The sequence below is a fragment of the Pipra filicauda genome, unplaced genomic scaffold (genome assembly GCF_003945595.2).
Source record: "Pipra filicauda isolate LSUMZ 115617 unplaced genomic scaffold, ASM394559v2 scaffold1184_size23588_pilon, whole genome shotgun sequence".
NCBI lineage: Eukaryota > Metazoa > Chordata > Aves > Passeriformes > Pipridae > Pipra > Pipra filicauda.
In genome coordinates, this window is record NW_024103634.1 from 1 (window position 1) to 23,556 (window position 23,556).

A 23,556-nucleotide genomic window follows, 5' to 3' on the forward strand; every position below is an offset into this window, starting at 1 on the left:
GATCCATGGAGACCCTGGAATTCCAGCCCTGTGGAGCCCCAGAGTCTGATGGAGACACACAGAGCCTCATCCCAGCCTTTGGAGCGCCTTGGATCCACATCCCAGCCCCACACATCCCATCCCATTCCCCAGCTCCCCCCACTCACCCCCACTCCAGTTGTACCAGCCCCGTGCTATCTCCAGGTTGTCGGCATCAATGAACCGGTTCCTCTCATTGATCTGGGTCTGTCTATCCCAATATCCCGGCTCGGCTCCGGCCGCCATCCACGGCGTCAGCGGCTCCAGCCGGTCCCGCTCGCTGTCGTAGCGCACGAAGGGGATCCCGTCCACGTATCCCATGGACAGGAATTGAGGGATCCTCGGGCTGGGCTCCGTCACTGCCACATCCAGGTAACGCAGGGAGTGGAGAACTGGGGGGACACGGAGATTTGGGGGGTCTGGGGGTGTCCATGGGTCGAGAAAAGGGGGAACTGGGAGAGCTGGGAGAGCTGGGAAGGGGGCTTGGGGATCCCAGGGAAGTTGGTGCAGGGGGTGTCAGTGCTGGGGTAGGGGGTGCCAGGGGTCCCACTGCACGGGATTGAGGGTTCAAGGAGGTCCCAGCATCAGGGAAAAGGGGGATACGGGGATTGGGAGAGGTGGAATTGGGGGGTCCAGGGGGTCCCTCTGCCCAGCAAAGGGGGCCCAGAGGTCCCCAGGGTTGAGGAAACAGGGTGGGGAAATGTGAGATGGCTGGGAATGGGGGTCCAGGGTGTGCCAGGATCAAGGAAAAGGGGGCATCTGGGAATTGGGAGAGGTGAGATGGTCGGGAAATGGGCTGCAGGGGGGTCCCAGTGCCCAATAGGGGCATGCAGGGGGTCCCAGTTGCAGAGAAGGGGGTTCAGGGGGGACTGGGTGGTGGATAAGGGGGTTCAGGGGGGTCCTTGTGCCCAGGAATGGAGGTTCAGGGGGGTCCCAGGGTCAGGGGAAGGGGGGTGAGGGCACTGGGAGAAGTGGGATGGAGGTTCAGGGAGTCCCTGTGCCCAGGAAAGGGAGGTCCAGCGGTCCCCAGTGCTGAGGAAAGTGGGGTCTGAGGGCTGGGAAAGGCGGGAATGGGGGTCCAGGGTGTCTCAGGGAGAAGGAAAAGGGGGCTGTGGGGACTGGGAGAGGCAGGATGGCTGGGAAAGCAGGTGCAGGGGGGTGTTGGTGCAGGATAAGGGGGTTCAATTGGGTCCTGGAGCCGGGGATGGGGGTTCAGGGGGATCCCAGTGCCCAGGAATGAGGGTTCAGCGGGGTTCCTTCCCAGGAATGGGGTTCAGGGGGGCTCCCAGTCCCGGGAATGAGGGTTCAGGAGGCCCCAGTGCTGGATAAGAGCATTTAGGGAAGTCCAGGTGTTGGGGCAGAGGGTCAACAGGGAGGTCCCAGTGCCAGGAAATGGGGGTTCAAGGGGGTCCCGGTGCCCAGGAATTGCGGTCAAGGGTGTTCCCGGTGCCTGGGACCCCCCTGCAGGAAGCACAGGGAGTGGAGAACTGGGGGGGTCACAGAGATTGGCGGGTTCGGGAGGTTCAAGGGTCAAGGAAAAGGGAGGATCAGGGGGCTGGGAGAGGTGGGATTGTCAGGAAAAGGGTCACAGGGGGGTATTTGTTGAGAATAAGTGGGTTTGGAGGGGTCCTGGAGTCGGGTATGGAGGTTCAGGGGGTCCTGGTGCAGGATAAGGGGGTTCAGGGGGGCTTCCGTGCCCAGGAATGGAAAATGGGGGGTCCTGGTGCCGGATAAGGAGGTTTAAGGGGGTCCCGGTGCAGAGGGACAGGGTGCAGGGGGGTCCCAGTACCCGGAAATGGAGGTTCAGGGGGGTTCCCATGCCCGGGAATGGGTGTTCAGGGAGGTCTCCTTCCGGGAATGGGGGCTCAGGGGGTTCCCGTGCTCAGCAATCGGGATTCAGGGGGTCCCGGTGCTGAGGGAGAGGGTGCAGGGGGGTCCCGGTGCCCGGAAATGGAGGTTCAGGGAAGTGCCGGTGCCCGGCAATAAAGGCTGAGGAGTTGCCCGTTCCGGGGGTCCCACTTACCCTCGGGCTGCCCCCCCGAGACCGCCAAGACCCCCAGGAGCGCCAGGAGCGCCCCCAGCCCCAGCGCTGGAGCCATCGCGCTGCTCCGCTGGCCCCGCTGGGCGCAGTTCGGGAGACGCGAAAGCGAAAGTGGCCGAGGGAGCGCGGGGGGCGGGCCCGGGGGAATTGCCGGGAATGCCCCGGGATCCCCTTCGGGACCCCTCCCGGCACCGCCCCGGGTCCCCCCGCCACCCCCGGGCCCCCTGGACGGGCCCGAGCGGCGGGACCCCCGGGCCGGGCCGAGCTGAACTCGCGGGCCCTGCGCTTAAACTCGGCCTTAAAGGCGCCGCTTTGGGGCCAAAGCGGGGGAAGCGCCGCGATCAGCGGATGCCGCGGGGGCGGGGGGCGATCGCCCTGGGCCAGTGCCCGCCCTGGGCAGCCCCCACTGCCCCCCGCAGGGGTCCCGGGGTCGAGGCAAAGGGGGGCTCCCAAAGCCCCTGCCAGGGAGGAGCGGGAGCTGGGGCAGGAGCTCCGTGGGGAGAGAAAAGGGGGGGACGGCGGGATGGGGGTCCCGAGGGGGCACACACGCTCCGGGGGGGACATACGACCCCTCGGGGACCCCCCTCAGCTCCTCCCGCGGGCGGAGGCCGAGCCCCAGCCCAGGGAGACGAAGGCAAAGACGGAGCCCCGACCCCCGTCAGCATCTTGGGGGGGCGGGGGGGCAGGACCCGGGAAACGGCGGCGGCTGCTGGGAAGGCACCGGGACGGGACAGGATGGACTGGGATGGATTGGGACGGACTGGGATGGACTGGGACAGACTGGGATAGACTGGGACAGACTGGGATGGACTGGAACAGACTGGGGTGGACTGGGACAGACTGGGATGGACTGGGGTGGACTGGGACAGACTGGAATGGACTGGGACAGACTGGGATGGACTGGGACAGACTGGGACAGACTGGGATGGACTGGGACACCGGGATCACCAGGACCAGGACCCAGCAGGACCCACGGGAGCAGGATCTGAGCACACTGGGACCCTCCAGGACCAGAACTGGGGCAACAGGGATCATACTGGGAACATGCTGAGACCACACTGAGGGTCTACTGGGAGCAACTGGGAGCATACTGGAGGCTACATGGGGTATACTTGGATATACTGGGAGTGACTGGGATCTTACTGGCAGAAACTGGAACCTCACTGGGGTAACTGGATGTGCCTGGGAATGACTATGAGCCTGCTGTGGGCTCTACTGGGCTATACTGGGAGTGTCTGTAACCATAGTGGGGGTGACTGGGACCACACTGGGAGCAACTGGGATCATGTGGAGGGGAACTGGGACCATACTGGGGATGACTGGAAGTTGCTGTGAGTAACTAGGTTCATGCTGGAAGTATTGGGAAACTGGGAATGAGTGGGACTCACTGGGGGAAACTGGGAGAGGCTGGGGCTAACAGGGATCATGCTGGGACTGAGTGGGAGCATGCTGGGGGTGACTGGGATACACTGCCAAAAGCCCCTCTGTGTGGCCCCACAACCAGCAGTGCTGATGAGACCCTTGGAGCTCTCTGGGGCCGCAGCAGCTGCAGGGACTCTGCTCCAGCACGGGCTTCCCACGGGCTCACATCCTTCTTTGTGGGCATCCCCTGCTCTGCCGTGGGCTCCTCCTTGGGCTGCAGGGGAATCTCAGCTCCAGGCCTGGAGCACCTCCTGCCCCTCCTCCTGCACTGCCCTGGTCACTCCCACTATCATCCCAGTCACTCCCAGTCACTCCCAATTGGATCCCAGTTGCCCCAAGGTGGTCCCAGTTGCTCCCAGTCCCCCCCACGATGGTTCCTTTCTCTCTCAGGGACTCCCAGTCTGAGTCCAGAATGGCCCCAGGCACTTTCAGTCACTGCCTGGAGGAGGACATTTGCCCCTGCATGGTCCCAGTTGCTCCCAGTATGATCCCACTATGAGTCCAGTCACCCCCAGTATGATCCCAGGAACTTGCAAACACTTCCAGTATGAATCCAGTTTGATCCCAGTCATCCCCAGTATGGTTGCAGTGCCTCTCACATACTCCCAGTATTATTGCAGTCACTCCCAGTATGGTCCCAATATGAGCCCAGCAGGGGCCCAGCTGCTCCCACTCTGATCCCAGTTGCCCCCAGTGTGGTTGCTCCAGGATGGATCAGGAATGGGGACCCCTCTGTGCCCCCCTCTTGTGTCACCCTGTTCTGGGAGAGCTCTGGGGGGACATCTGCACCCCAACACGGCATCCAACACATCCCAAAGTGTGCTGGGACCCCTTTGAACCTGGGAATTGAGGGGAACCATGGAAAACCCTTCTCAGAGAGAAAATTGGGTGACCCGAGTCCTGGATGCTTTTAGGAAAGAGCTCTAAACATTTCTTGGCTAGTGGAGGGGGGTGACTTTTTTATTCTTGACCTTTCCAGTTCTCCATTTGGGGGCAGGATGTCCTCTGGGCCAAGGTTTTGTTCCCTTTGCAGTGAGTGCAGCCTCAGAGGGCTGAGCCCTCTCTGGCTGGGCTTGGCCTCTCCTGCAGAGACTCAGGCCTGGCTGGGCTGCCCCAGGCAGACGCTGCAGGAAGAAGAGCTCAGGCCGCCTGGCTCTGGTGTCCCTGGGGCTCAGCCTGTGCCCCATTGCTGGGCAGGGGCTGAGCCCCACCTCTGCCTGGGGGCCTTGGCCAAAGGGCTGGCAAGGAAGAGGCCCAGGAGCCTTGGGGCCTGCCCAGCTTTCCTCCTCCCTGGGGGCTCTCAGTCCTCCCCTGACACCGTGTGGGCCCAAGGCCTTGCTGGCTTCGGGCTCACGGCCCGCCGGCCCCATCCCCGCGGCCTGACCCCCCTCCTTCCCCTCTCTCCAGCCTCTCCTGCCTTTGCTGGCAAGGGGCCATCCAAGGAAAAGCCCGGTTCTCAGCAATGGCACCTGTGCCACGGCTGCAAGGCTCGAGTGGGCCAGGCAAGAGCAGGAGCAGCGAGAGCCTGAGGAGCCAGGAGATGCCCTGGCTGGGCATCGTGCTGCTGCGGGACGAGCTGACACCTCTGCACAGTCTCTGCCCGTCCCCGCCAGCCGACTTCTGCCCAGGCTCTGGGCACGGGGACGCAGCACTGACAGTTTTCAGCCCCCGCGCTGTTCCACAGAGGCTGTGATGTCACAAGGCCCTTGCCTGGCAGCCAGGAGATGGGCAAGGCAAGGCAAGGACGGAGCCTCGGAGCCACCAGCACGCTGTCCCCAAAGGCTGGGCTGGCACAGAAGCCCAGAGTCCCTGAGCTTGGCAGAGACTTGTGAGATCAGCCGGGGTCCAGCCTACGCCCCATCCCCAGCACGTCAAGCAGACCACGGCACTCAGTGCCATGGCCAGTCTTTGCTTAAACACCTCCAGGGACGCTGACTCCACCACCTCCCTGGGCAGCCCATTTCAATACCTAATCCCTGTTTCTCTCCAAAAAGTCCTGCTCCTGTCCCTGACAAACAGCCCCTGACAGGCAGGTCCTCGTGTCCTCTTGTCCTGTCGCCTGTTGCCTCGGAGAAGGGGCTGACCCCCACCTGGCTCCAGCCTCCTGTCAGGAAGTTGTGGACAGGGAGAAGGTCAGCCCCGAGCCTCCTCTTCTCCAGGTTGGAGAAGCCCAGCTCCCTCAGCTGCTCCTCACAGGCCATGCACTGCAGACCCTTGCCCAGCTCCATTGCCCTGCTCTCCACCCACTGCAGCCCCTCAAGGTTCTCCCTGAATTGAGGGGCCCAGAGCTGGACACAGCACTCCAGGGGTGGCCTCACCAGTGCCCAGTCCAGCAGAAGCATCACTGCCCTGCTCCTGCTGCCACACTCTTTCTGATCCAGGCCAGCCTGCCCTTGGCCTTCTTGCCCACCCGGGCACCCGCTGGCTCAGGTTCAGCCTCTGTCCACCAGCACCCCCAGGGCCTCTCCCACGGGGACCCTTTGCAGCTCCTCTGCCCCCGACCTGGAGCTGCAGGGGGTTCTTGTGGCCAGAGGCCCCAAAGGCACCAAAGGCACTCTTGAACCTCATGCCCATGGGCTCGGCCCAGAGGTCCAGCCTGTCCAGGTCCCTCTGCACAGCCTTCCTCCCCTCCAGCACATCCACACTGCAAGCCAACTTGGGGTCCTCTGCCAATTTGCTCCTGGAAGACTCAATGCCCTCCTGCACATCCCCACGAAAAATAGGCAACAGGACTGGGCCTGTGTAGTGGTTTGAACCTTGTTTTCCCCAGAGGCTAAGAGAAGTGGTAGACCCCAAGGGGTGGAAACCCCTGGAAGTTTTGAAGTTCTGCCCAATGGGCGCTCCTGCAGAAATGTAAACATATCACAACCAGACCGGAAAAGAAGAGTTGTAGTTTGGTGGTGTAGGAGAGGTGGCCATGTTGTAGAGCCACGAGGAAGGGGCTCTGAGCCCCTTGGGGCCTCTGGCCCCCTCCCAGCCCCTGGCTGGGGGGCTGCAGGGACCTGGAACAGCATAAAGCTGGGCTAGGTGCCTGTAGTATGCCGGGAGATGTTTTCTCCATGGGCACAGAGCAGCAGCCGACGCTGACCAGAGAAACAGTGGCAGAGAGCCAGAGATAAGAACCTGAACTGAAGAAGCAGCAGAAGCAACATGCAGCACTGCAGAGGAGACTCCTGGAAGGAGAGTCGAGGAAAGGAGAGCCAGCAGCTGAGAGCTACAGAGTTCTTGGGGGTAAGACTGATACCAGATCCCCAAAACTCCTTTGAGACCTCCTGGAAGGAGGAAGATGATGGACTCTTACTTGAAAGAGCCTTGAAGTGCGACATGCACTGTAGAAAGGAGCTAGAGAGCTCCGAGAGGAATGCAGGGGGAGTTGACCTTGGCTCCCCCCCTCGCACTGCTGCCACGGTGGCAGCCTGAGAGACAGGGCACAGAGGCCCTGCAGGAGATACCAGACCGTCACGAAGACTCCCCTGTGTCTTCGTGATATGACGTGGTGATACGACCTTGTCTGGGGTTACGAAGCCCACGGAAGACCCCTCGGTTGTGAGGCGATGGGGCCGAGGGAGGGGCTTGGATACCTCCCTCGTGGACGCTGGCAGAAAGCCAGCTATCAGCTGCTGCATGAGATGAGAAGAAACCTGCTGCCTCAGAAGATGCTGCTGTTCAGAGACTGGAAGGGATCTGCCCTTCTTTCCCTCCTGGACCTTTATTTGGAGGGGAGAAGAGATCTGATCCATTGTAAATACTATATGTCATGTTAGAGATAGTTGTGATCATGTGTATAATGTGATATGGTATTTATTTGTACAGTCATTGCAATATATTTCCCTTTCCCCCACTTTGGAGTCTGGTGTGTTTTGTCTGGAAAAACCTCTCTCACATTAGGTTGAGATGTGGGAGGGGGGATGGAGCTAGGGAATTGGATTTTGGGACTATCTCAAACCATGACAGCCTGTTACCCAACAAGTTCTAGTGCTTGACAAAGGAGCCCACCCAGCAGTGGGGAGAAACTGCTGGCAGGAGATTGAATGGGGGCAATAGACAGTGGATGATGGACAAGTTCTGGCCCATGGCCATTTGTTAGAAAAACAAAGTAAAAGTTTAAGGCCTGCCATATTTCAGTGGTCAGAGACCTGGCAGAGAAATCTCTTTTTGAGACCTGGACACCAAGAAGGCAGAATTTCTAAACCACTAAGACCCTTAGAGAAACCAGAGACGAAGACAAAACTAACACAGACAGTTACTGAGGCTCTCCCTATCTGGGGAAAAGACAAGAAAAGGACAAAAATTGTGGACTAAGTATCATGCAAAGTGAGAAATCAAGAGCCAATAGAAGAGAGAAGAAGAATTCCTGCAGAGAACTGCTAAGCCAATGGACAGGAATTCCTTTGTCTGCTAAAATGTAAAAGGGGTTAAGAGTTTTGAGAATTGATGTACAGGTGTTAGAGAGCAATTCCTGTGTCCCTTCAGCGCTGAATGAAGTAGGGTCACCTCTGGAACCCAATCAACTGCTCAGAGATTTTATTCCCTGGCTTTCGCTGACAGTTTCTGGGGACCCAGATGAGACAAAGCAGCGCCGACAGGGCAGAGCAGAGGAATCGTTGGCCCTGCAGCGTGTACCAAAGGAGTTTTGGGGAGATCTTCCAGTTCCCTGGTCTGGAGAGTTCACCACGCCTTCTTTTCTGGGAAAAAGAACAGGCCATGAATTTTGGGGGCTTGATTTTAAGGCCTTTTGCCTGCACATAAGGCACAGCACTGGGAAGGACGCAGCGTGAGGCTGAGAGGTTTCTGTCCTGGTTTGTGGGCTTGGGTGAGATTGGGCCAGAATTACAGGACACCTGTAAAATCTGGGCTTTGGGAAAGGTTGGGGAGGGTTGGGAAAGGTGTTCAAAGGGTGGTTTTGCCTGAGGTGTTAAACATGGGAGTGGGTCTGTCTTCCCAATTCCCAAGAGAAGAGATCCCAGAAAGCTCCCCTGCAGGTTGTGTTTTAGGGAACAGGAGAAGAGACCGAGGGTAAGGGGTTTCTTTCCTGGAGGGAAGGGCTGTTGTTCACTTGCAGGAGCCCTGTGCTGAAATTGCCAGTCTGACTGCCCAAACTGAACACAGCTGAAGATTCCTGCCAGACAAAAAGGGCCAGCACAGAAAGCTCTTGCTGCCCATGGAGTGCCCAGGGTGGCCCCCCAACTGCATCTGAAACCCGAAGGTTCCAGGCTTTCTTTCCTGGGGGAAAGGCCGTGACATCCCAAAGAGTCCCGTGGCAGACAGGTGGGGCTGCACTGTGGGGGTGTGAGGTGTTGGTTCTTTGGTTGCCAGGGGCTATTCCAGAATGGAGAGGACAGGCTGTGACATCACAAAGGGGCCCATGGCACAGGGGTTGGGCTGCACTAGGGGCTGTGAGACATTGGTGTTTTGGTTTCCAGCAGCCATTCTGGAATGGAGGGGATAGGCCGTGACATCACAAGAGGGCCCATGGCACAAAGGTGGGGCTTCACTCTGGGGTTGTAGGGCGTTGGTTCTTTGGTTGCCAGGGCCCATTCTGGAATGGAGAGGACAGGCTGTGACACCACAAAGGAGCCCTTGGCACACGGATGGGGTTGAACTGTCACATGGTGGGGGCTTGGTGCTTTGGTTTCCAGAGGCTATTCCGGAATGGAGAGGATAGGCCAGAATGGATAGGACAACAAAAGGGTCCAAAGCACATGGGTTGGTCTGCACTGTGGTGTGGGGTGTTGGTTCTTTGGTTGCCAGGGCCTATTCTGGAATGGAGAGGACAGGCCGTGACAAGAAGTGCCTGTCAGAACTGCAAAGACGGACGCACAAGAATCTTATGTGGGCATATTCTCTGCTCTGCCCTGCACATCTTTGTGCTGGGGTCAAAACTCAGCCTCTCCGCTTCCCTCTCCTGAGGGACTTGTTCTTAGACATCCCTTTCCCCTTTGCTCCTTTCAAAAGCCCTCCTGGCAATTCCCAAGCCTGTACCCGGCTCTCATCCCCTCTCTGTCCTCTTCCCAATCCCCTGGTCAATCCCAACATCCCAGGACAGGGATCCCAGTTGCTTGGCTGCACTCCCACCTAGTTCCATATGCTGGGCCATGATATCCCAGCGCTGGAGCAGCCAGGTCAGCAGGGGCTCTCCCAGCTGGAGGCTGAAATCTTTGCACATCTCTCACAGCTCATCTGGGGATGGGGATCGGGTGATTATCTCTGGCCCTGCCTCTTGCTCCTGTTCTGAGGGCTCTGCTTCCCCTTCATCCCTCACTAACTGAGCTGATTTGGTCTTGGATTTCTTCTGTAGAGGGGCAACTGCTACTGGCAAGGGTTGTTCCTCTGCAGTTTGAGTGGCCACGGCACCTCTTGGTCTCCTTTCCTCCTCCTCCCCCTGAGGGCACTGGGTCTTAGTTTAACAAGATTCCAACTTAGAAATTAAGAGACTTCAGGTGGAAGTGTGGAAAAGGAAAAGAAACAGCTTTTTATTAACAAAATCTGAATAAACAACAAATGGTGCAACCAAAAACTTTCAGAAGAAACCAAAGAAAGTCCCAAATCCCCAGGTGGGGGGGAGAAACTGTCCCGGCAGTTCAAAGCTCTCGCAGCCCCGTGTGCTCGCAGCCAGCAGTGAAGGAGTCCCTTTTCCCAGGGGCAGTCCCCAAAGCAGAACACCTCGCTCCCAGATGGGTCAGGCTCTCTCTCTCTCTCTCTCTCTCTCTCTCTCTCTCTCTCGGTTGCTCTCCACGAGGTGTCCCAGGGGGAAAAAACTTCCTCTCAGGAAAAGAGAAGAAGGTGGCCAAAACCAGCTCCCGCTCTGTCCGGTCCCGGACAAACCCCAAAAGCCCCCGAACAAAGGACCCCCCGCCCTCCCCGCGGCCACCGCGGTGTCCCCGAGAGCCGCCCTCCCCCCACTGCCCCTGCCCAGCGCCTGCGGCTCCGCTCCAACCCACCCCATCCCGGGAGACACAGATGGCAATGGGGGGGACACTGAGGAAGAATTCCAACACCTCTTTTCAAAACTCTGACACCTGCTTCCCAGACATTCCCAAAGAAGGGGCTTCCCGTGGCCTCGAGCCAGGGACCGACCTTTGTATTGAACCAACTCCTGGAGAGACACGTTCCCATCCCTGTCCCCATTCCCACTCCTGGGGTTCCCATCCCTCTCCCCATCCCCACTTCCTGCTGTGCCAACCTGCTCCCAGTGTCCCCGTTCCTGTCCCCACTATCCCTATCCTGGTCTCCCATGTCCCCATTCCCATTCCCGGTGTCCCAATTCCCATTCCTGGTGACTCCAACCTGCTCCCAATGTCCCCATTCCCATTCCTGCTGTCCCCAACCTGCTCCCAATGTTCCCATTCCCATTCCCAATGTTCCCATTCCCTACCCAGGTGTCCCTCTTCCCAATGCTGATGTCCCCATTCCAATTCCAGGTGTTCCTACTCCCATTCCAGAGTTTCCCATCCCAATCCAGGTGTCTCCATTCCCATTCCAGGTGTCCCCATTTCCATTCCTGGTGTTCCCATTCCCATTCCAGAGTTTCCCATCCCCATTTCACGTGTCCCCATTCCCATTCCTGCTGCCCCCATTCCCATTCCTGTTGTTCCCAGTCTGCTCCCAATGTTCCCATTCCCATTCCAGGTGTTTCCATTCCCATTCCTGGTGTCCCCAACCTGCTCCCAATGTTCCCATTCCAACTCCCAATGTTCCCATTCCCATTCCTGATGTCCCCATTCCCATTCATGGTGTCCCCAATCCCATTCCAGGTGTTCCTATTCCCATTCCAGAGTTACCCATCCCATTCCAGGTGTCTCCATTCCCATTCCCGGTGTCTCCATTCCCATTCCTATTGTCCCCAGTCCCATTCCAGGTGTTCCCATCCCACCTCTGTTTTCCCTATTCCCATTCCAGGTGTTCCCATTCCCATTCCAGGTGTCCCCATTCCAATTCCTGGTGTCCTCAATCTGATCCCAATGTTCCCATTCCCATTCCAGGTGTTCCCATTCCCATTCCACGAATTCCCATTCCCATTCCAGGTGTTCCCATCCCAGTTCCTGGTGTCTCCATTCCCATTCCTGGTGTCCCCATTCCCAGGTCCTGATGTCTCCATTCCCATTCCTCTTGTTCCCAGTCTGCTCCCAATGTTCCCATTCCCATTCCAGGTGTCCCCATTCCCGTTCCAGGTGTCCCCATTCCCATTCCCCCTGTCCCCATTCCCATTCCTGGTTTCCACAGAGGAACTGCCGGATGCCAGAGGAGGAGTCAGAATTTATTGCCCAAAGCAGGAGATTTTCACACCAAAATTAACCCCCGGTGATGTCATCACTGTCCCTGTGATGTCACCGCTGTCCCCATGATGTCACCAATGTCCCCGTGATGTCACCACTGTCTCAGTGATGTCATCGAGGTCCCCGTGATGTCACCACTGTCATTTCCCCTGCTGGTTTACCTTAAAACCAGCACACCAGGTCTGTGCCCAACGGGGGTCCCTGTGGATCATCCAACGTGGGTCCTCCCATGGCTGATGGAGTTGGAGCAGCGGCCGAAGCTCTTCCCGCAGTCGGGGCACTCGGGGCTTCCATTACTGGTGGGTCCGTGGGTGGGAGGTCAAGGAAGAGCTCTGCCTGAAGCTCTTCCCACACTCCCCACAGTGGAAGGGCCTCTCCCTGATGAGGAGGCGACGGTGGGTGTAGAGGGTGGAGCTGTCCCACGTTCCCTACACGTGTAGGGCTGTTCCCCAGTGTGGATGTGCTGGGGGCTGAGCAGCTTGGGGCTTGTGCTGAAGCTCTTCCCACATTCCAAGCACTTGTAGGGCCATTCCCTGGTGTGGATGCAACGGTGTTTGCAAAGGCTGGAGCTGTCCCTGAAGTTCTTCCCACACTCCTCACACGTGTAGGTCCATTCCCACTGTGGATCATCTGGTGGCTGAGGAGGTGGGAGCTCCGTTTGAAGCTCTTCCCACACTCCGCACACATGTAGGGCCTTTCCCCACTGTGGATCATCTGGTGGCTGAGGAGGTGGGAGCTCCGTTTGAAGCTCTTCCCACACTCCCCACACGTGTAGGGCCGTTCCCCAGCGTGGATGCGACGGTGGGTGCGGAGGGTGGAGCTGTGCCTGAAGCTTTTCCCACACTCCCCACACGTATAGGGCCGTTCCCCACTGTGGATGTGCTGGTGGCTGAGGAGGTGGGTGCTCCTGCTGAAGCTCTTCCCACATTCCAAACACCTGAAGGGCTTTTCCCTGCTGGGAGGCTGCTCAGGGACCACCAGCTCGCAGCTCCGCCTCAAGCTCCGGCCACCTTCCCGGCACACGCTGGCTCTTTCCTCCTCACAGCCCCCTGGGCTGGCTTTGCAGCCCCTCCTGCGGGGGCATCTCCGGCCCTTTTCCTCCCCGCTGCCTTCCTGTGCCGGGGAGCCCTTCAAAACGGCCTCTCCCACCAGGCTCTGCCGCCGGGATTTGTCCTCCGCGCTCTCCGGCCTCACCTCGGGGCCTGGGGCAGGAAGCAACAAGGACACGCAGGGGATTTGCCTCCGGCCCACAGGGAAGCCCAAGGACATCCCCCCAACTCTGGCCCCGGCAGGACGGCCACAAAAGACCAACCCAAAGGGGCACTGACTTCCTCCTCACCTGCCTGGGGGGCCCGCGGCATCTTCCTCTTCCTCGCAGCCTCCTCCTCCATCTGACCAACCTTTGGGAAGCAGAAATCCTGCTGGGGGGGAAAAACAAGGGGTGAGCGCGTTGCCTCGGGGGTTCCTCCTGCCCAAGTCCAGCTCTAGGACTCACCGGGCATCTTGTGTCCATAAAAACCCCCAAAACACCAACATTCAGCCCAAAAACCCCTCCCAGGAGTTCCCCCACTCTGCTCTCTGGGGTTAGGGGGGTCCCCCCTGTCTGGCCTGATGGCACTTCTGCCTGCATTGGGGGTCCCCTCCCTCCGGGCTGCCTGGGGTCCCGCGGCTCCGGGGGGTTCCCACTCGCCGGGGTCCCCTTTAGTGTTGCCAGGGGGGTCCCAGGGCTCACTTCTCCCCACTCTGCCTCCCGGGGCCGGCCGGCCCTCCTCTCTCGCCTCCCACCCTCGCAAACCTCTTGGCGCTCTCGGATCCCACCCCGCCTCAAGGCCCCCCCTCCTCTCCACACTCCAAGGCCTTCCCCCTCTCCGGGACCCCCGCTTAAGGGGCCCGGCGCTCCCTCTCTGCTCCCCCCCTCCAGCATTCCGGGGGTCCCCCAGCTCCGGGATCGCCCCTCTCCGCTCTCCCCACTCCGCGGCTACCGGGGTTCCCCCCCGGCTCTCACGGGGGGCCCCCAAACCGCTCTCGCCCCCCCCGCCATTGCCGAGCCACCCCCAGGACCTTTGGGCTGCTCTTCTTTGTGCTCCCGCTCGGCTCCTCCCTCGGCTGGGCCGCCGCTTTTGGCGGGTTTCCTCCTCCGGGATCCACCCCCTGCAGCCCTTCCCCCCCTGGCCCAGCCCCCTTGGACCCCCCTTGGGCCCCCCTTGGGCCCCCCTTGCCCAATAAGTCTGATTATACAGACAAGCAATTGGTTTTAATCCACAAAACCCAAATGTAGAACCCAGCACCCTGGGCCATGAACAAAGTGCTGTTCCTTGGGCCCCCCCAAAGTCCAAAGGAAAGGGAGAGGGGAAAAAAAACCTACTGGTGAGAGAGCTGTTGCAGTCTGGTCAAAAGTGGTGGTTGCAGTCTAGTTGAGGGGGGTGGTCTCAGGCTGGTTGAGAGCGGTGAGCTGCAGTCCTCCTCTGGATCCCACGAGTGGTAAAAAGGTTCTGAAACTCCAGGTTTATATATTCTCCAGTTCAGGCAGGAATGCCCAGTCCTCCCCTCAGAGCGGGCAATTCCATAAAAGGATGTTTAGTTTTTCTTTCAGAGCAGGGAATTCCATAAAAGGCTATGAGGATGCTCAGTCCATAAAAGGCTATGAAGATGCTCAGTCCATAAAAGGCTATGAGGGTGCTCAGGACATCCCCCCCACCTGGCAGGCCTCTCCTGACAACAGTTCCTGGGAAAATGGCATGGAAGGCCATAGAATCCACAGTTTTGGGCTACACCCATCCAGTGAGGAATCGGTCCCAGCTGTTCTAACTAGGACACTGTGTCCCTCATCGCTGCCATCATCATCATCATCGGCCTCGTGGGAGTCGGTGTCTGGAAGCTCCGATCCGGTAACTCCCGGGATGGGGGTCGGGAAGGGGCACGGATCCGCCCGGCAGCATTCCGGGGATCCTGTGCCACGGGTGCTGATCCCGCTTTCTTTCCATAGGGAAGAGGGAGGGGAATGGATACGACCCCGCGCCCACCAGTGAGTCCCAGCAGCGTGTGTGGATCCAGATCCTCTGGGCAGGGATCCCAGGATGGAGGCCGGGATTCCAGAGGGGAATGGGGGCCTAATGGCTGGAGTGGGATTGGAAGGGGATTCCAGCTCAGGGCAGGATTCCAGAGTCAGATCAGGTGGAATTGTGGACTGGGATCACAGCTGGATTCTGGAGTGGGATTGGGGTGGGATGGATGGAGTGGGATTGGGGTGGGATGGATGGAGCAGGATCAGGTGGGATTCTGGAGCAGTTCCTACTCTCCCTGAACTCCACAGCTGGCTCCATCCCCTGGGATGGGAACAGGGACATGGTGACTCCTTTCCCCTCTCTCATCCCAGCAGGAATCACAGCCTGAGCGATCCTGGAGCTGGATCCGCCCCTTCCCTCTCCCTGCGGAAAGGCAGGAGCTGCTGGCAGAGCTCATCCCACTGCTCCCACCCAGCCCGGCCCCCCTGCGGCTCTTCCTGATGGATCAACTTCCTGCTTTTTCCCATGTGAAACCCAGGACCACAATTATTCCTGAGGCTTTAATTTGGGTGTGAAAATCTCCTGCTTTGGGCAATAAATCCTGGCTCCCTCCTCCGGCATCCGGCAGTTCCTCTGTGGGAACCAGGAATAGGAATGGGGACAGGGGGGAGTGGGATGGGGACATTGGGGACAGGGATGGGGACACTGGGAGCAGGTTGGGGACAGCAGGTATGGGAATGGGAACTCCAGGAATGGGAATGGGGACATTGGGAGCAGGTTGGAGTCACCAGGAATGGGAATTGGGACACTGGGAATGGGAATGGGGACATGGGAGACCAGGATAGGGATAGTGGGGACAGGAACGGGGACCCTGGGTGCAGGTTGGCACAGCAGGAAGTGGGAATGGGGAGAGGGATGGGAACCCCAGGAATGGGAATGGGGAGAGGGATGGGAACCCCAGGAATGGGAATGGGGACAGGGATGGGAACGTGTCTCTCCAGGAGTTGGTTCAATACAAAGGTCGGTCCCTGGCTCGAGGCCACGGGAAGCCCCTTCTTTGGGAATGTCTGGGAAGCAGGTGTCAGAGGTTTGAAAAGAGGTGTTGGAATTGTTTCCCAGTGTCCCCCCCATTGCCATCTGTGTCTCCCGGGATGGGGTGGGTTGGAGCGGAGCCGCAGGCGCTGGGCAGGGGCAGTGGGGGGAGGGCGGCTCTCGGGGACACCGCGGTGGCCGCGGGGAGGGCGGGGGGTCCTTTGTTCGGGGGCTTTTGGGGTTTGTCCAGGACCGGACAGAGCGGGAGCTGATTTTGGCCACCTTGTTCTCTTTTCCTGAGAGGAAGTTTTTTCCCCATGGGACACCTCGTGGAGAGCGACCGAGAGAGAGAGAGAGAGTGAGAGAGAGCCCAACCCATCTGGGAGCGAGGTGTTCTGCTTTGGGGACTGCCCCTGGGAAAAGGGACTCCTTCACTGCTGGCTGCGAGCACACGGGGCTGCGAGAGCTTTGAACTGCCGGGACAGTTTCTCCCCCCACCTGGGGATTTGGGACTTTGTTTTGTTTCTTCTGAAAGTTTTTGGTTGCACCATTTGTTGTTTATTCAGATTTTGTCAATAAAAAGCTGTTTCTTTTCCTTTTCCACACTTCTACCTGAAGTCTCTTAATTTCTAAGTTGTACTGTGGCCACTCAAACTGCAGAGGAACAACCCTTGCCAGTAGCAGTTGTCCCTCTACAGAAGAAATCCAAGACCAAATCAGCTCAGTTAGTGAGGGATGAAGGGGAAGCAGAGCCCTCAGAACAGGAGCAAGAGGCAGGGCCAGAGATAATCACCCGATCCCCATCCCCAGATGAGCTGTGAGAGATGTGCAAAGATTTCAGGCTCCAGCTGGGAGAGCCCCTGCTGACCTGGCTGCTCCAGTGCTGGGATATCATGGCCCAGCATATGGAACTAGGTGGGAGTGCAGCCAAGCAACTGGGATCCCTGTCCTGGGATGTTGGGATTGACCAGGGGATTGGGAAGAGGACAGAGAGGGGATGAGGGCCGGGTACAGGCTTGGGAATTACCAGGAGGGCTTTTGAAAGGAGCGTAGGGGAAAGGGATGTCTAAGAACAAGTCCCTCAGGAGAGGGAAGCAGAGAGGCTGAGTTTTGAACCCAGCACAGAGATGTGCAGGGCAGACCAGAGAATATGCCCACATAAGATTCTTGTGTGTCCGTCTTTGCAGTTCTGACAGGCACTTCTTGTCACAGCCTGTCCTCTCCATTCCAGAATAGGCCCTGGCAACCAAAGAACCAACACCCCACACCATAGTGCAGACCAACCCATGTGCTTTGGGCCTTTTGTTCTCATATCCATTCTGGCCTATCCTCTCCATTCTGGAATAGCCAATTGGAAGAACCAATGCCCTACAACCCCAAAGTGAAGCCCCACCTTTGTGCCATGGGCCCTCTTGTGATGTCACAGCCTATCCCCTCCATTCCAGAATGGCTGCTGGAAACCAAAACACCAATGTCTCACAGCCCCTAGTGCAGCCCCACCCATGTACCATGGGCCCCTTTGTGATGTCACAGCCTGTCCTCTCCATTCTGGAATAGCCCCTGGAAACCAAAGAACCAACACCTCACACCCCCACAGTGCAGCCCCACCTGTCTGCCACGGGACTCTTTGGGATGTCATGGCCTTTCCCCCAGGAAAGAAAGCCCGGAACCTTCGGGTTTCAGATGCAGTTGGGGGGCCACCCTGGGCACTCCATGGGCAGCAAGAGCTTTCTGTGCTGGCCCTTTTTGTCTGGCAGGAATCTTCAGCTGTGTTCAGTTTGGGCAGTCAGACTGGCAATTTCAGCACAGGGCTCCTGCAAGTGAACGACAGCCCTTCCCTCCAGGAAAGAAACCCCTTACCCTCGGTCTCTTCTCCTGTTCCCTAAAACACAACCTGCAGGGGAGCTTTCTGGGATCTCTTCCCTTGGGAATTGGGAAGACAGACCCACTCCCATGTTTAACACCTCAGGCAAAACCACCCTTTGAACACCTTTCCCAACCCTCCCCAACCTTTCCCAAAGCCCAGATTTTACAGGTGTCCTGTAATTCTGACCCAATCTCACCCAAGCCCACAAACCAGGACAGAAACCTCTCAGCCTCACGCTGCGTCCTTCCCATTGCTGTGCCTTATGTGCAGGCAAAAGGCCTTAAAATCAAGCCCCCAAAATTCATGGCCTGTTCTTTTTCCCAGAAAAGAAGGCGTGGTGAACTCTCCAGACCAGGGAATTGGAAGATCACCCCAAAACTCCTTTGGTACACGCTGCAGGGCCAACGATTCCTCTGCTCTGCCCTGTCGGCGCTGCTTTGTCTCATCTGGGTCCGCAGAAACTGTCAGTGAAAGCCGGGGAATAAAATCTCTGAGCAGTTGGTTGGGTTCCAGAGGTGACCCTACTTCATTCAGCGCTGAAGGGACACAGGAATTGCTCTCTAACACCTGTACATCAGTTCTCAAAACTCTTAACTCTTTTTACATTTTAGCAGACAAAAGAATTCCTGTCCATTGGCTTACCAGTTCTCTGCAGGAATTCTTCTTCTCTCTTCCATTGGCTCTTGATTTCTCACTTTGCATGATACTTAGACCACAATTTTTGTCCTTTTCTTGTCTTTTCCCTGGATAGGGAGAGCCTCAGTAACTGTCTGTGTTAGTTTTGTCTTCGTCTCTGGTTTCTCTAAGGGTCTTTGTGGTTTAGAAATTCTACCTTCTTGGTGTCCAGGTCTCAAAAAGAGATTTCTCTGCCAGGTCTATGACCACTGAAATATGGCAGGCCTTAAGCTTTTACTTTGCTTTTCTAACAAATGGCCATGGCCCAGAACTTGTCCATCATCCATTGTCTATTGCCCCCATTCAATCTCCTGCCAGCAGTTTCTCCCCACTGCTGGGTGGGCTCCTTTGTCAAGCACTAGAACTTGTTGGGTAACAGGCCCAGTCCTGTTGCCTATTTTTCATGGGGATGTGCAGGAGGGCATTGAGTCTTCCATGAGCAAATTGGCAGAGGACCCCAAGCTGGCTTGCAGTGTGGATGTGCTGGAGGGTAGGAAGGCTGTGCAGAGGAACCTGGACAGGCTGGACCTCTGGGCTGAGCCCGTGGGCATGAGGTTCAAGAGTGCCTTTGGTGCCTTTGGGGCCTCTGGCCACAAGAACCCCCTGCAGCTCCAGGCCGGGGGCAGAGGAGCTGCAAAGGGTCCCCGTGGGAGAGGCCCTGGGGGTGCTGGTGGACAGAGGCTGAACCTGAGCCAGCGGGTGCCCGGGTGGGCAAGAAGGCCAAGGGCAGGCTGGCCTGGATCAGAAAGAGTGTGGCAGCAGGAGCAGGGCAGTGATGCTTCTGCTGGACTGGGCACTGCTGAGGCCACAGCTGGAGTGCTGTGTCCAGCTCTGGGCCCCTCAATTCAGGGAGAACCTTGAGGGGCTGGAGTGGGTGGAGAGCAGGGCAATGGAGCTGGGCAAGGGTCCGCAGTGCCTGTCCTGTGAGGAGCAGCTGAGGGAGCTGGGCTTCTCCAACCTGGAGAAGAGGAGGCTCGGAGCTGACCTTCTCCCTGTGCACAACTTCCTGACAGGAGGCTGGAGCCAGGTGGGGGTCAGCCCCTTCTCCCAGGCAACAGGTGACAGGACAAGAGGACACGAGGACCTGCCTGTCAGGGGCTGTTTGTCAGGGACAGGAGCAGGACTTTTTGGAGAGAAACAGGGATTAGGTATTGAAATGGGCTGCCCAGGGAGGTGGTGGAGTCAGCGTCCCTGGAGGTGTTTAAGCAAAGACTGGCCATGGCACTGAGTGCCGTGGTCTGCTTGACGTGCTGGGGATGGGGCGTAGGCTGGACGCCGGTTGATCTCTGTCATGGTTTGAGATAGCCCCAAAATCCAATTCCCTAGCTCCATTCCCCCTCCCACATCTCAACCTAATGTGAGATGGGTTTTTTCAGACAAAACACACCAGACTCAAAGTGGGGAAAAGGGAATATATTACAATGACTGTACAAATAAATACCATATCACATTATACACATGATCACAACTATCTCTAACATGACATATGTATTTGCAATGGATCAGATCTCTTCTGCCCTCCAAATAAAAGTCCAGGAGGGAAAGAAGGACAGATCCCTTCCAGTCCTTAAGCAGCAGCATCTTCTAAGGCAGCAGGTTTCTTCTTCTCATGCATGCAGCAGCTGTGGCTGGCTTTTCTGCCACCATCCACGAGGGAGGTATCTAAACCTCTCTCTCGGCCCCATCGCCTCACAACCAAGGGGTCTTTCATGGGCTTCGTAACCCCAGACAAGGTCGTTTCACCACGGTCATATCACGAGACACAGGGGGGTCTTCGTGACGGTCTGGTATCTCTTGCAGGGCCTCTGTGCCCTGTCTCTCAGGCTGCCACCGTGGCAGCAGTGAGAGGGGGGAGCCAAGGTCAACTCCCCCTGCATTCCATCTGGCTGTCCCGGTCCAGCTCCAGGACGCTCTGAGCTTCTCAGCTCCTCTCTCTCTCTGGTGCTGCATGTCTAAAACTGCTCTCCAAAATAGGAGTCCATGTCCCTCTTCTCCAAGAGGGGTCTCAAGGGAGTTTTGGGGGAGTGTGGTACAGTCTTACCCCCAAGAACTCTGTCTCTTGACTCTCCTTTTCCTCGACTCTCCTTCCAGGAGTCTTCTCTGCGGTGCTGCATGTTGCTTCTGCTGCTCCTCCAGTTCAGGTCCTTATCTCTGGCTCTGCCACCGTTTCTCTGGTCAGCGTCGGCTGCTGCTCTGTGCCCATGGAGAAAACATCTCCCGGCATACTACAGACACTTAGTCCAGTCTAAGACTGTTCCAAGCCTCTGCAATCCCCCCAGCCGGGGCTGGGAGGGGGCCAGAGGCCCCAAGGGGCTTAGAGCCCCTACCTCGCGGCTCTACAACATGGCCACCTCTCCTACAACAACCCAAACTACAACCCATCTCTTCCAGTCTGGTTGTGATATGTTTACATTTCTGCAGGAGCGTCCATTGGGCAGAATTTCAAAACTTCCAGGGGCTTCCACCCCTTGGGGTCTACCACTTTTCTTGAGCCTCTGGGGGAAAACAAGATTCAAACCATGACATCTCACAAGTCTCTACCAAGCTCAGGGACTCTGGGCTTCTGTGCCAGCCCAGCCTTTGGGGACAGCGTGCTGGTGGCTCCGAGGCTCCGTCCTTGCCTTGCCTTGCCCATCTCCTGGCTGCCAGGCAAGGGCCTTGTGACATCACAGCCTCTGTGGAACAGCGCGGGGGCTGAAAACTGTCAGTGCTGCGTCCCCGTGCCCAGAGCCTGGGCAGAAGTCGGCTGGCAGGGACGGGCAGAGACTGTGCAGAGGTGTCAGCTCGTCCCGCAGCAGCACGATGCCCAGCCAGGGCATCTCCTGGTTCCTCAGGCTCTCGGTGCTCCTGCTCTTGCCTGGCCCACTCGAGCCTTGCAGCCGTGCCACAGGTGCCATTGCTGAGAAGCGGGCTTTTCCTTGGATGGCCCCTTGCCAGCAAAGGCAGGAGAGGCTGGAGAGAGGGGAAGGAGGGGGGTCAGGCCGCTGGGATGGTGCCGGCGGGCCGTGAGCCCGAAGCCAGCAAGGCCTTGGGCCCACACGGTGTCAGGGGAGGACTGAGCGCCCCCAGGGAGGAGGAAAGCTGGGCAGGCCCCAAGGCTGCTGGGCCTCTTCCTTGCCAGCCCTTTGGCCAAGGCCCCGAGGCAGAGGTGGGGCTCAGCCCCTGCCCAGCAATGGGGCACAGGCTGAGCCCCAGGGACACCAGAGCCAGGCGGCCTGAGCTCTTCTTCCTGCAGCGTCTGCCTGGGGCAGCCCAGCCAGGCCTGAGTCTCTGCAGGAGAGGCCAAGCCCAGCCAGAGAGGGCTCAGCCCTCTGAGGCTGCACTCACTGCAAAGGGAACAAAACATTGGCCCAGAGGACATCCTGCCCCCAAATGGAGAACTGGAAAGGTCAAGAATAAAAGAGTGGGAGCAACTGGGCCCCTGCTGGGCTCATACTGGGACCATACTGAGAGTGACTGCAATACTACTGGGAGTATGGGAGAGGCACTGCAACCATACTGGGGATGTCTGGGATCAAACTGGATTTGTACTGCAAGTGTCTGGAAGTTCCTGGGTCCATACTGGGACACATACTGGACACATGCTGAGATCATCCTGGGAGCAACTGGGACCATGCAGGGGCAAATGGCCTCCTCCAGGCAGTGACTGAAAGTGCCTGGGGCCAGACTGGACTCAGACTGGGAGTCCCTGAGAGGGAAAGGAACCATCCTGGGGGGGAGTGGGAGCAACTGGGACCACCTTGAGGGCAACTGGGATCCAATTGGGAGTGACTGGGAGTGACTGGGCCAGCAGCCGCTGCTGGCGGGGCCCGGCAGGCCTTGGCTGGGGGGAGCCGGGCGGCCTCTGCGCGTCCCGCGCTGGGGAGGGGACAGGAGAGGCAGCACAGTCAGGGCAGGGCTGCCTTGAGTCAATCCTCTGCTGCTTTACAATCTACTCCAAATTCTCTGGATTTCTTTGGGGGAATTTTGTTCAGCTCAGCTCTGTGCTGCTCAGTGAGAGCACTTTCCTTGACCGGGCAGGAATTCTCACCCTTCCCATTGCTCTCAGCCTGAACTCTGGACAGCTCTGAGGTCCCAAAGGGCTCCCTGTGCCCCAGTGCAGACTCAGGAGAGCTGCTCTGCCCACAAGTGACCTGTTGCTCAGCACACAGGTTCCCTGTGCTATTTGCACCTCTCTCTTGGTAGATTATCAGCTTCAAAGATGCCTGGAAAAAAACCTGGGTTTTTGTGAAGACTCCACTTGCAAAATCAATTCCTCCCAACTCTTCCCTCTTTCCCTGTGCAGCTGAGCAGAGGGCGATGCAGAGGAGTGCTCAGGCTCTGCTGCCTGGAGCTGTCCCTGCCAGCAGCTGCTTCCCTGTGCCCAGGGCTGGGCCCTGGCAGTGCATCCAGAGCCCATCCCAGCCCTGGATGCTCAGCTCTGCCCTGCAGAGCCCCCCCAGCACAGGGCACTCTGGTGCCCAGGGGCACCTCTGGCTGGGCAGGCTCTGATGGCAACGTCAGAGCAACCCTGAGGAGGCTGGAAAAGCACCACTGCTGCTGCCTGTGAGGCCCAGGGGGCTGATTTCTGACACTCCCTGCACCATTGCCCTCAGAGAAGAACAGTTTTGGATTTTCCATGCTCCCTCCTGAATGGAGACATGAATTGATCTTTCCCATTGCCCGTCCCTGGGAACACAAAGCAGAACACTGGAAGTACAGGATCCTTCCCTTTCAGGATGCCCCTGCCTTGCTGCATTTCCTGAAAATTCCTCTTAGAAACCCCCAGCAGTCATTTGGAGCTGTGATCATTCTTGACATGTGCTGCACCGTCTCGACAGCAGAAGGGCCCTGCCCTGCCTTCCCCTGTCAATTGGGGTTTGTTCCTTGCCCACAGCCCCTCTTCCCCAGCCCTGGAGCAGCCCCCCGGGCTGGCTGAGAGCTGCCCCTGGCAGGCAGCATAGTCCCTGCCCAGCACAGCACCCTGGGCTGCAGAACCCTGCTCTGCCCCACAGCCCTGGGCACCCCTGGTTGCACCCCCGGCTTCACAGCTCTGCCAAAGTGCCCCCCAACAGCCCCCTCCTCACCCATCCCATCGGTTGGAGCTGGGCCAGCTTTAGGAGATGCCTCCAGGAGCTGCCCCTGCACTGCCCTGCAGCCACAGACTGCCCGTGTGCAGCCCTGCCAAGATTCCTCCTGCAGGGAGCTCTCAGTCACCCTCCCAACCCTGAGCCCCTTGAA

At 58.3% G+C, this 23,556-nt stretch overlaps 1 protein-coding gene and 1 long non-coding RNA gene across 3 annotated transcripts; one reads left to right on the plus strand and one right to left on the minus strand.

Annotated features, from left to right (window-relative positions):
* Positions 1-146: 146 nt before the first annotated feature.
* Positions 147-2,477, minus strand: LOC120324103 (class I histocompatibility antigen, F10 alpha chain-like; the record flags this gene model as incomplete). The annotated part of the gene is made up of 2 exons (XM_039385622.1): positions 2,042-2,477; positions 147-410 (listed from the first exon to the last, which is right to left on the minus strand). Coding segments are annotated over exons 1-2 (340 nt in total), but the record flags the coding sequence as incomplete, so codon positions are not given.
* A 12,076-nt stretch (positions 2,478-14,553) lies between these two features.
* Positions 14,554-15,382, plus strand: LOC113998961. Of its 2 annotated transcripts, none has more exons than XR_003544693.2 (3): positions 14,554-14,645; positions 14,744-14,782; positions 15,137-15,382. It is a non-coding gene; the product is annotated as an uncharacterized LOC113998961 (long non-coding RNA). The 2 variants fall into 2 exon arrangements; XR_003544692.2 differs by having other exon boundaries at positions 15,134-15,170.
* The last annotated feature ends 8,174 nt before the right edge of the window (positions 15,383-23,556 follow it).